Raw genomic sequence first — 13,505 nt, 5'->3', positions numbered from 1 at the left:
AGATAGGGGCCAAGGGTACTAGCTGCTAGTACAAGGGTCTAGGGAACTACTAAAGGAGTGGTGAATACCGCACAACCTGGCTGGGCTAATATATGCCTTCGGGCAGATAGCCCAGTACCAACCTATGAGCCTATAATTGCTGGCACAAATGGAATTTAAAACTTAAATTCTGTGGAACTTGACAACATACTTCGTTGTTTCTTATATCAAAGAAAGTCTAACCAAACCTGTATTAGTCATGTTAAACAAAATGTTAGCATGTGTTCACCTCTCTGCCCTGTGGTAGCAGGCTCTCGTGTTGCCATTTCACATCCGAGTTCACATCAGAGCCAGTTTCATACCCATCATCCTGTCAGTATGTTGTACTATAAAACCACAGAGATATATTACACATGGTTCATTGATGGCATTTTGTCATGTCGGCAGGCACAAAAGTAGAACTGCAGGTTTTGTAGTATTTAAATACCGCTGAATTTTTATACTAAATAAGAAATCATTCAAATAATAAAATTAATTTTGGGCATTGCCATATATTTTGAAGGGGCAAATAGGATATTGGGCTTATCCATGTGTAGCAAGCCAGCATCCATAAATTTATATTTGCATACTTATAATGGCTACCCAAGTGTTATTAAGAGCAATGTAATGAAGAATCAAGTTAGATTGTCTAGTTGATTACTGATGATGACATTTTTCTTTTAGAAGTACATGTACTTAAGTAGCTGTTTTTAAAGTGAGGTTACAGTGAAGAGAAAGTGTGCAATAAATTAACCAGGCTCCCTGGTGCAGTACCATGCACCACTCAACCTCATAGCACATGAAATCTGGACAAAGCCACAAACAGGAGGGCAAAGGCCCAAAAATAGGGACACATTTTAAATATTGCTCTTATAAACTTAGAAAGTTGCTAAAATAATAGAATTTGTGTTAGCATGCATTTTCTGAAGCATATGAAGTCTAAAACTCAGATGTATGTCATTATTTAGTGACTTCAGTCCTAACTGATTTGCCAGAAAACCACAAATTTTGAGGAACACAGCAACAATTCTGCAAAAATCTAGACACTTGAGAGGCCCATGTTCATGATCTCTGGCACTGGAGGAGGCAAAGAAACAGACATGGGGGAGGGGTGGTCTGCTTGCCTGTCCCAGGTGGTGTACGAAGCATTGCTTGCTCTCATGCATACTGAGCAGGTGTGATTTCCTTTCTGTGCTTCTAGGATGGTGGAGGGGCCTGTATGAGGGAAGTGTCCTTCAAGATCATCCCATTGTGTACATCTTCCCTTGCACTAGTTTAGTGTATATATGAATAAAAGTGTGGGGAGGTGCATGACCCCCCCCCGAAAGTTACTTTAACGATGGTCCCTCCCAGTTGACTGTTTGGAAATGAATTGGCCATTTGGCCAGGAGGGGGTTGACAATAGGTAGGCAGTGGGGACAGCGTGTGGCAAAAATAAGTTGTCAACATATTTAAAGAGGTATGTTTAGATAAGAGCACCTGATTTTAGTCCTTTTTATCAGGTGGAGGGAGAATATTACAGAACATTTAAATAACATTGGCATTTCATGCCTTAATATCTTTACTTTAATGTATAGTGTAGAATGTTGTAACATGAGAAATGTTTGAGACAACTGAAAAAATTTAAATGGGATTCTGAGATGTTTCAAGTGACTGGCAGTACACTACAGTTTTCATACAGAAAGGTGTCAATTTGTAAAGCTTGTTAGAAATAGGCATGTTTATTGTTCATCCTCATGCATGCAAATAAGCCTGTTACTTGTCAGTTTAGGTTCTGTAGCCAGTGGTGATGCTTTAAAACAAGCAAGTGCATAGTTTATTCATGAATCAATAGAACTTTTGGACAAAAAGGTCACAGTTTGTAACTCTGAAAATGTGATATATGTGACAGTTGCTATGTGTTTTTTTGTCATTAGGACATCTCATAAGCTGTCGCAAAGAATTTATAAATATACCCATAGCTTAAAAAAATAAGGTTAACACTGATGCATTATATGGACACTCGGTCAAATGTGATGCTTCCCAAAAGTTTAGATCCTTTATTATTGATCCCATTAAAGCAAACACGTGGTGGGAATTTGGATATCTTGCTTGAGGGAAAACAAAGAACTGAAGTGACATTTGTTTTTAGATACCACTTCTACAGTGGGCCTCAGTGAAGCAACTGCAATTAAGAGAAATCTCAACTTGACAGCAGTTAGGTATTATTTTATTTGGAACTTTTTTATTTTAACTAGATTTGCTATGATCTGTTACATTTTGTTCCACACTGTCTTTGATGTAGTTTTGACCACATGATTTCTCTGTACTTATTTAATGTGGATGGTTATGGTACATTTTATTATTAAATTTCTATAATTTGAAGTGATGGAAGCACTTATTTTCTTGACATTCATGATTCACAGTGTAGTTATTTTGTTCTTTAGATCATGGAGAGAATCAAATCTGTGCTTATCCAGAACAGTATAAGGAACATTATTTTCTTGGTTATGAAACAGCATGAGTTTACTAAAGGGGAGTTCTTGCCTTTGAATTGTATGGTCTTCTGTGGAGAGAGCATTGGATTAAGGACATATATAATAGTGGGTGCTGCTTGTCTTGACTTAACGTTTCTAAGCCATTTCATACTGTTCTACTCTAAATGTTTGGTCAGCTCCGTGGAGCAGCATGATAATGTCCTAAGTCTGACCCAGGTGACCTAGGATCAGTTAGAGATTCATGCACAAGAAGAACCAGCCAGCAAGGATGAGACTGCGCAACTGACATGGCTGTCTGTCCTGGGAAGAGCGATAGAATCTAAGCCGTTTTAATACTGACACACACCTGAGACTGGGTATGCAGATGAAACACCACAGGACCAGGATGTGCATGCTGGCAAAGACGGGGATCACTGTGAGCACATGTAAGCATGCCTGTGTCCCAGTATTTTGAATGGAATATCAGGAATGCTACATAAAGTAGTTGGAACTGGAGCATAGAAGACCCTTATGGCTGCCTGGATGGCAAACCTATTTAGCTGCTTTTGTCCAAGGAAATGAATATGCCAACAAGATGGGCTTATTGTCAATAGGCACAGGAAAGTAGACCTGCATGAAAAAAAAGTATTATATGTTAATTTATATGTAATTTGGTGAGTAAGCCCACTAGCTAAGCAGTGTGGTACAAGCCATGGTAGGGGTTACCTGTTGTCTTACAGGGTTTTCTGCCGGGACTACTACTTTCTGTGCTATTCTTAGAAACCCAAGTGTGAAATGGGCTCTAATTACCAAAATGTGCTGATAACTGCAAATTGAGTAACAATTAATTACTTCAGTTAAAGATGCTGAATTTTTCCAAGATGTTCTGCAAACAATTATATACCTGTGTAGTCGTAACAACCACATTTTTACTGTCAGTTATTGTAGCTTTTTGAGGTATGTCAGAAAGGATATATGCTATAATTACAAAATAAAAGTCAGGGCAGTAGTAGACAACAGTTTAAACTTTGGACAGTGCATGGCTATCCAAGTCAGTAGTGTCAGTGGCTTAACAATTGGTGCACTCATCTTTGGCCTTGGGTGATTAGAAGGCTGTGGGTTCTATTTTCATACTAGGTACTTAGATCAGTTTTCTAGTACTGACATTATAGTGCAGCATAAAGGGAGTACTGCACTCCTAAGTGTGCAGTCCTTCGGATGAGACATTAAGCTGAGATCCAGATCCCATCTGCCTAAGTAAAGATCCCATGACATTTATTGAAAAAAGAGTAAGTTCCCCAGTGTTCTGTCTAAATTGCCCCTAGTCTTTATGAATACAGCTTCAGGTCTTCAATAAAAAGAGGACACTGGCTTAGTGGGGCTAACTAAGTCAACAGAGTTTAAATAAATAAAGTGAAAATGCAAAACATATTCCATGTGTAGTCCTCAAAGGAGATCATTGAGACACCTTGTAACTCACTTGTTTGGTCCACAGCTTTCTAGCTTTAAAACAGTCCATCTAAAATGTGTTCAAAATTTAGAATTATTTCCTTAATAGAAGATAAAACTTGTACTGTTCAGAAGAGTTTCTGGAATTACTGTTAGTCTGTCATAGGTAATAGAGATGTCATTTTCTAGTTTTAAACTGTCTGATTTGTTTCTGTTTGAAAGTTATACCTGGTATGTATTACTAAGGGGGTTAACACCAGATTCAGTAACCTAATACTGAAAATAATTAATAATGGAAAAAAGTGACAGATGCATTACAGAGTACTTTCCACTTACCTAATAAGATTTCCTTTGCATTCAAAAATCTATCATTAGCTTCTTTCAAAGATAATCTTTATGCTGAACTACTACATGCATATTGGAATGTTATAAGCCCAAGGTCCAAAAGATCACAGGCAATGTGACCGTCCAAAGCTGCAGATCACTGTATTGCAAGAAAGCTGAAAATGGCTTTCTTGAAGTGGAAAGCAAGACAGGTATCTTGTTTTATGTTACTGTATCTGTTGGGGGGGGGGGGTTCACTGACAAAGCCTGTATGTTATGCCGTGGAGGTCTGTAGGTTTACTTTCTCAGTATTTTTATATTGTATTGCTGTTGTTATCGCTGCATTGTGCAATGAAAATAGCAGTACAATTTAAAAGTAATAACTAAACCTGCTGACTTTCATGACATAACATATGCATGTTATCAGTATACTACTGAAGAGATATACTAACATTAAAACCATTAAAACCATTAAAACTAGATACCTGTCCAGCTTTCTACTTTTGCAAGAAAGATGTTTTTGGCTCTTTTGGACTGTTGCCAGTGATGTTTTGGACCAATACAACTGTATTCCATGCATATCTAGATAAATAGGTGTGAAGTAAAAAATAACAATATGAAGTTATAGCACCCAAGTTTCTTCAAGACTAGTAGATTCATAGGTAAGTTAATAGACGTGCAGTACACAGTACTGGATACCATTGAGGAGCGAGACCCAATTTCCCAATTGCCTAAGAGCATTATTTGATTTAGCGCTTACTCAGTTATACAGTAAGCAAATAGAGGCTTTTGGAATGAAACCTTGGCTTACAAAAATGAGCGCATTAACAGCTCATAGCCTTAATCCTTTACAGTAACTGCCAGAGTTTGTTCATAGGTGTTCAGTAGGCTAAATACCACATGGGCCTTTTTAAGCCTAGCCATGCATCCCAAATCTTTGACAAGTTCTGATACCCTTGTTAAGTGTAAGCAGGGGTTTGGGAGATGAACCATTTACAGGTTACCTGTGTCCATTAGAGAGACAGGTGCCAAACCAGAGATGAATTTCCTGTTCTCCATCCAGTTGTCAAAGTTGCAAATGAATTGGGTTGGAGGAACTCTGTTTCACATGGATGGGGGTGCTTGTTCAGAGACGAGGTAGTCTCTGGGATGCATACCTCTCTCTCCAGCAGGTTCTGTTTATATCACAAGCAAGGTTTAAGTCTTTAGAATGGGTAATTCTGGTGCTGTTTGTTTTGTGGATATGCAGGAGGTCCATCAGAGTGAGGTCTGTATGCCAGGCATAGAGCTACCCTCAAAAGCATGTGGGAGGCAGAATACAGGGATAGGGCCTTGAGGCAGTCTGCATAGGATATGCCCTGTATTCTTTTAGTGAGGAACTTTTGTGGATGTTGCAGCTGTTGGATATGCCTGGTTAGGTACTCAATGATAGTTCTGATGAATGCCGAATACAGTGGAACAATGACCTCCTTGGACTTGGATGCCATACCTTTGTTTATAAGTTGCACAACATAGAATGATTTCCTCACAACTGTAGACCCATAGGTTTATAGGTGTGTATTAGGCTAATGGCCCTGGAGCCTTTACAAGTCTAGCCTATAGAAGTGCCCTGGCATCGTTCTGCCAGACGTTAGTTCCCAGTGTCTCTGTCAAGTAGAGCCACTGGAGTGATCCCTGCGGTGAACTTTCTATTACCCATCCACTCATCAAGATTTCTGTTGAAGAGGGACAGCGAGGTGCTCTGCTTGATATGTATGGGAAGTCTATTCCAGAGCATGGGCAGTCCCTGGATGAGTAACCTGTCCCCTCCACCATGTTCTGCTGATTGTGGTAATGAGGTTGAGGTCTCTGGAGTGTGTGGTACGGAGAGGTTGGTATTTCTTTAGATGTAGCATTTCTAACAGATCTGGGTCAGACAATGGATCAGCTGGTCAACACCCCCACCAGAGGTGACAACATATTGGATCTGGTCATCACCAACATGGGCGACTGGTGTTCCACACTGGAGGTTAACCCCTCTCTGATTAGATCTGACCATAAACTAATCTCTCTGGATATTCACATTCCACCCCCACCCCAGTCAAAGAAACCACCGTGAAAAACATTTCAAACGCAAACTTCACGTTACTTAAGACAAAGGTGGAAAGTTTCAAAGCCCCCATGCTAAAGAATAACTCTGCCCAAGCTGCAAAATCCTTTACTAATGCACTCCACGGGCACCTACAAGAATGCATGGATCATGCTATCCCAAGCAAATCCAAGACTCACTCCTCCAAGAAAAGGAAACCAGTCTGGTGGACCCCTGCCATAAACGAGCTGTACAATAGAAGGAGGAAACTAGTACAGAAAAGAGTAAAATCCCAAGAAGGGAAGACATCCCTGATCAGTATCAGCAAGAAACTATGATCCCTTATAAAATCATCTAAGGCTAGCTTCGAAAGAAAAATTGCCAAGGACTCCAAAGATAACCACAAGGCATTTTTTAGCTATGTCAAGAATCTAAGTGTCAATTCTCATATCTGCTTGGAGTTTAGATTCATAGATTAGTACTAGGCTATCTGCCTGTGTGGGCTATTTTAAGCCTAGCCAAGTACCTCTTGTGAGAATCAAACCCTGCACCTTGTGTCTGTAAGGCAAACACCTTAGCCATTAGGCCAGCCTCCCACCCCAGTTAGTGCAGAATGGCACAAAATACACTGAACCAACTGATATTGCCAACATCCTGGCAGACAGATTCAGTGCAAACTTCACCCCCCCTCTCATCCCCAAAAGGGCCCATAACCATACCAGAAGAATGTAGTGCCACTGAAATCACAGACACTCAGGTTAAAACAGCCCTCTCCAAAGCCAAAAACACCGCATCAATTGGACTGGACGGTGGCCCAGGCTGCGTCCTACATGAGCTCAAAGTTGAACTAACCCCTCACCTAAACACACTGTTCAAACTTAGCCTCTCCACAAGCTACATGCCCATAGAGTGGCACACAGCAACGGTTATTCTGCTTCACAAAGGTGGAGCCACAACAGACCCCGGGAACTATCGCCCTATAAGCCTGAGTAACCTGGTCTGCAAGGCTATGGAGTGCATCATCATGGATCTCATTAACAGAGACATTGAGAACCTCCAAACACTGGACCCTACCCAGTTCGGCTTTAAGGGCAGATCATGACTCCTAAACCTGGTGGACTTCTTTGAGACAGTTACCAAGGCTATAGATGAGGGAAAGGTGGTTCACACAGCCTACCTAGACCTCGCAAGGGCCTTCAACACCATTCCCCATTCTGGTATTATAGACAAGCTCACCAGCCTGAATATAAACCCCTATGTCACAAGATGGGTTGCCAATTGGCTCACGGACAGAACCCACATGGTAAGAGTTGCAGGAGGTAGGTCTGACTCTAAACCGGTTACAAGTGGCGTTCCCCGGGGCTCAGTCCTACGACCCCTCCTGTTCGGCATATACTTCTCAGAGGTACAGGCAAGCACATGAGGTCTATGGCTGACTAAGTTCGCAGACAACTGCAAACTAGGGGCTATAATTGACTCTCCAGCTGACACAGGCACCATCCAAAAGGGTCTCACTGAGACAGATACTGGGTGTCAAAACCATGGCCTCAAGCTAAATGCCAAAAAGTGCATAGTCATCCCCTTTGGAAAAAAACAAAGTACCCACAAACTACCACATAGGTGGTAGCCCCCTAAATACGAAAGATGTAATAAGGGATCTGGGGACCCAAGTAGATAGTAATCTCTCCTTTGATAATCACATTGCCAAAGTGGTTAGAAAATCCTTCTATGTGGCCCACCTAATCACAAAAGGGTTTGCATCCAGATCAAAAGAGGTCATTGTGCCCCTTTACGCATCACTCATCAGACCCATCATAGAGTACAAGGCCCCATTTGGGATGTACCTTACAAGACACCTGCAACAGCTGGAAAGACCACAAAAGTACCTCACCAAGAGGATTACTGGCCTCAAACAGATGCCCTATGCAGCTCGACTGAAGAAACTCCAGCTGTACTCGATTGCATACCGCCTACTCAGAGGTGATCTATGCCTGACATACAAGGCCATGTCCAAGCCAGAATTGATGGACATGCTCCACCTAATGAAAACCATATCCCCTCGGGCCACACACGCTCTAGGGATCTAAACCTCACCACAACAATAAATATGATGTGCTGGAGGGATAGATTCCTGTTCCAGAGACTTCCCATGCTCTGGAACAAGATTCCAATCTACATTAGGCAAAGCTCCTCGCTAACACTCTTCAAGAGAAACCTTGATGAGTGGATGGGAAATAGAAAGTTTACCCCAGGAATCACTTCAATGGCTCTGCTGCACAGCACAGGGAACTAATCTAAGGGGGCGGCGAAAGCCAGCACATTCCGGTTAGGCTTATAAATGCCTTCGGGCAGATAGCCTAATACCTACCTATGAACCTATGGCTTTGAAAGTCAAGCAATGATTGCCTCAAAATAGGCACTATGAGAAAGAGAATAACTGGAGTCTTTTGATTGTCCATGTAGGACGTGTTTAATGTCTAGGATCCTCTTCATGAGGTACTTCTGTGGCCTCTCCAGCTGTTGCAGGTGTCTAGTGAGGTACATGCCAAATGGGGCATTATACTCAATGATTGGTCTAATGTGGGAAGAGTAGAGGGAGACAATTACCTCTTTCTTCCTGGTTGCAAAACCCTTGGTAATGAGATGTGCCACATAGGACTGTCTGACCACAGTGGCGATGTGGTGGTCAAAGGAGAGGTTGCTGTCAACCTACGTCCCCATATCTCTTATAAAGTCTTCAGTGTTCATTGGGCTCCCATCGATGTGGTAATTAGTGGGAAATAAATTTTTACCAAAGGGGATGACTACACATTTTTTGGCATTAAACTTAAGGGCCGTGGTTTTGACTACAGTCATTGGTCTCAGAGAAGCCTTTCTGTAGGATGTCTGCATCACTTGAGAAGTTAATAATGGCTCCCAGCTTGCAGTCATCTGCAAATTTGATCAGCCAGAGTCCCTTTGTGTTGGTCTGGACTTCTAAGAAGTAGAGAGGACCCAGGACCGATCCCTGTGGGACTCCACTCGTGACTGGTCGACAGTCTGACTTGAAGTCTACTACTTTCAGACTGTGTGTTGTATCTGTGAGCCAATTTGCAACCCACCTAGTGATATAGGGGTTGATGCCTAGTTTGGTGAGTTTATCAATAATTCCCGAGTGAGGAATGGTATTAAAGGCCTTGGCTAGATCGTGGTAGGCTTTATGCACTGCTTTACCTTCATCCACAGCCCTGGTTGACTGGCTCAAAGACGTCAACCAGGTTGAGCAGGCATGATCTCCCTTTCACAAAGCCAAACTGCATGGGGTCTAGAGTTTGGAGATTTCCTATATCTTTGTTAATCAGGTCCATGATGATGTGCTCCATAGCTTTACATATCAGACTTGTCAGGCTAATGGGGCAATAATTCCCAGGGTCTGTAGTTGCTCCCCCTTTATGAAGAGGGATGACTGTAGCAGTGCACTATTCAGTAGGGACAAAGCCTGAGGTGAGGCTGTGACTGAACAGGGCACACAGATGTGGTGCCAGTTTGCTTTGTAGTTCATGTCGAACACAGCCAGGGATATTATTGGGTCCCATGGAAGCTGTATTCTTGGCCTTGGACAGTGCAGCTTTAACCTGTGCTACAGTAATGCTGAGTACCTGGCATTCTTCCAGTATTGTATTTGGTCCTTTGGGGGGCGGGGAGTTTCTGTCGGCCAGTACGTTGGCAATGTCTGTTGGCTCAGTATAGGAGGTACCATTGTGCAGTAACTCAGAGCAAATCTGGGTATTGTTGTGGAGGTTCTTGATATAACTATAGAAGGCTTTGTGATTGTTTTAATTGTCTGCTGCAATTCTGCCTTCATAGCTGGCTTTAGAGGATTTGATTAGGGATCTCAACTTTTTGTTGAGGGAAATAAGGTAGTTTTTCCAGTCTTGGGACTTGAGACAAAGGCTAGATTACTGCCTGTGTGCGTCCCTAAGTCCCTGACTGTTGGATCAGCTCTAAGGGGCGTGTTGTCAGTATGATAGTTACCAGGGGTGGATGACTTCCTGAAGGATACTATTTTGCATTTTTTGGCATTTAGTTTTATTGTCAGTATGATAGTTACCAGGGGTGGATGACTTCCTGAAGGATACTATTTTGCATTTTTTGGCATTTAGTTTTAGTCCATGGCTCTAACATCAGTTGTTTGTCTGGGTCAGCCCTTCCTGGTGAATATTTATGTCAGTGTGGGATTCAATGACAACTCCTAATTTACAATCCTCTGCAAATTTAGTCACCTAGATATCATTGACATTGGCCTTGACTTCAGGGAAGTAAATGCCAAAAAGGAGCGGTCTAAGGACTGATCCCTGAGGGGACCCCACTTGTTACTGGCATCTTTGTAGAGGTGGACTCTCCAATTCTAACTTACTGGGTCCTGTCTGTGAGTCAGTTGGCTATCCAGCTTGATAGCCAGGCATTAACTTTGAGTAGTAGGGTTTGGTTGCTTGAAAAAATGGCCAACTGACATCACAAGAAGCCTGGATTTGACTTTTTCTTCATGACGCTCTGCCTTCAAAGGTCTGCTGTAGTAGTGGGTATGTCACAACTATTACTTTCCTATGAGCAACTACTTTGCAGCTGGTGATTAACTGCTAACTGTATTACTCGCTGACTAAGGTATTGAAGATCTTTTGTTATGTTTTTTCTTTCTTGCCTATTTGTTTTGGACTAGAGATTCACATTAAAGTAGTCACATGTTATTGAATCTAGACAGGGTATCCCATTCATTTGTTCAGTCAAGTTCATTGTTTCATAACATGTACACTAAAGTGATTTTAATACCTCAGTAAAGTGCATTACAGATTTGGAATATTTCTTCATTTCAGACTGTTCGTTGTGAGGAAGGCACTGCAGAAGATGAGCCACTCAAAGAAATGGTTGAAATGGCAGTACAAAGACTTTATGAAGCACTCAATCCAGCACTCTGATTCCTTGCATCTTGAAGCCACTCTTAAAAAAAAAAAAGATCTATATTTTGCCTCTTTGTAGTTACAGCCTCCCTTTTTAAATACATCTATTAAAATAGTCTTGTTCATGGAACATTACATGCAAGACTGAGTAATGAAACATTTATTAAAATCCACATGCATCTGATTCTTGTCAACGACAGGTATCTGAAAAACAAACAAAAGAGAACAATTGTGTTAGGATGGGATGGTGCTTATTGACTGTTAGTACTGCTAAACACTGTTGCATGTTGTGAGCACTATAGACGTTATAGGTCTACCAGTGGCAGCATTGACAGTTTATTTGAAAAAAAAACAGAATGAGAGAGCACATATGATCACATCTTGGCTGTATGCCATCAGAAGGTCAGAAGCCCAGCTTTCATTTCATTTTTGTCATTCCATGTGTTTCTTGGAGTATGTGCTGTAAGCTGCTGGACCAGTGCCACTGCAGTGTGCAGTTATTGTTACATATTTGCATTATTTATATTCTTCAGAACATTTTATTGAGAGGGTCATCAAGGTACATTGTGTAGTTTTATCACATTTTGTATTAATTTGTATGTGAAGAATAAAACTGATTCATGCCACAAAATTTGTAACATTAGGCTAAAAATTAATTTTATTTTCTAATAAGATATAAAAAAAGTCTTAAAATAAAAATTGTTTCTGAACACAGCATAATATGGTAGCATTTTATGGCATATGGTTAGAAAAGTTGCATGATGACACCTTATTACCATACAAGACTGAATGGAATTGCATTAAACCTGCTGAAACCTGCTTCTGACTGATCATAGTTGCTGAACTGCAGTGGCTTGTGCTGCTGGTGTGAAGATAATGTGATGTTAAGGGTAACCATTTCTAATTCCAAGACATGCAAGTACGAGTCCCAGAATAGAGAAACTGAATGTGCAGAAATGAGGATTTGATATATATTTAAGTCTGGGATCATTGCCCTTTTCTCAGTGGCAGGGCAATCGTTGAGGTATTGTATATTAGTAGCAGGGGGTAAGGGTGTAGGGAGCATGCCTTCCTGCAAAAACAAAATAAACTTTTAAAAGAAACCTGGACCTATGATTATCAGCATTTGCTGTTCTCCTTTATTGCTGTAATTTATTTAGTAATTCTGGAATTCCCAGTTATGATTCTTGGAATTACAGTGGGAAACCAGATGCTGGAAGTTGCATTAAAAGCCATGACTGAGGTCACCAGTGCTTTGCACTGATCTTTAATTGTGAACTTGCAGTGGGTGGATGTTACATATCCTGTTGTCCACATTTGGATCAGAGCATTTGTTTCTGCTGTCTACTATTAGGATGTCAGAACTTCCACAATTAATATTAGCTCCATTAGGTAAGGCAAGTAAAGTATATGTATTCATTTTTTATCCCTGCTGTTAGTACAAATGTACCTTTGCTGTGTCATGTCAACACATGGTAGAATGGAAGTAATGAAAAAGAATTAAAGAAAGCCAAGCTTCAGGGAGCCAAATTAACAATATTCACATATTTTTTCCAATTATAGTTTTCATGTAAAATATGTTATAAAAACATAAATTGTGATACACTATGTTGATTTCTTTTCTTGATTTCTTTTTGTTTCTATACAATTTTGGCACATCATTAAACGTTTGTCAACACTTTTGATGCATCATCACAAGTTTGCCTGCATCCTTGCCATGTTTTGTAAGCCACAGATATTTCTGCAAAAATGACATATTTGTTACACGCTACACATGAAAAATACACACACACACACACACACACACACACACCTGTTCAACTTCTTACCCCTAAGACAACAGCCTGAAATCCAAATCTAGATTCAACACCATCATACCTACAGCACTACTTATGAAGTCCTGTAATCATATGTCCAGGGCAAGTGTGCATGCATTTTTTATTCCCAGCAGTGGCTGCAGCCCACAGATACACTCCTTAAATGGCTGAAGTGATACTTGTGAAGTTGTTAGAGATGAACAGTAAGGGTCACCAAGTATCTTTAGCTACATAATAAAAAAGCATACAATCCCTTAGCAAGTTTAAAAAAAATCCCTGGGATTCAATAAACCTGTATAGACTTTGTGTGAAGCCTACACAGAGTTTATATGGGTACACAGTGATGCGCTGTGAAAAGCAGCGCTCATTGTATATTCATGCCATGCACCACTTTTAAACATAAATAAGCAAGGGTTCGTGGCTGGCAACAGTGCTG

At 40.9% G+C, this 13,505-nt stretch overlaps 1 protein-coding gene across 1 annotated transcript in view; it reads left to right on the top strand.

Annotated features, from left to right (window-relative positions):
- The window catches only part of CPSF3 (cleavage and polyadenylation specific factor 3), a 710,232-nt gene extending 697,372 nt beyond the window's left edge, over positions 1–12,860 (top strand). Inside the window, exon 18 of the mRNA XM_044079083.1 lies at positions 11,169–12,860. Coding sequence (XP_043935018.1) covers positions 11,169–11,270 — 102 coding nt within the window. The 3' untranslated portion in view covers positions 11,271–12,860. The remainder of the gene's footprint in view (positions 1–11,168) is intronic.
- The last annotated feature ends 645 nt before the right edge of the window (positions 12,861–13,505 follow it).

The sequence above is a fragment of the Protopterus annectens genome, chromosome 1.part1 (genome assembly GCF_019279795.1).
Source record: "Protopterus annectens isolate FY-2018-M chromosome 1.part1, PAN1.0, whole genome shotgun sequence".
In the NCBI taxonomy this organism is placed as follows: domain Eukaryota; kingdom Metazoa; phylum Chordata; order Ceratodontiformes; family Protopteridae; genus Protopterus; species Protopterus annectens.
Note: the sequence above shows the minus strand (reverse complement) of the source record. Positions and strands in the feature narration are given on the sequence as shown.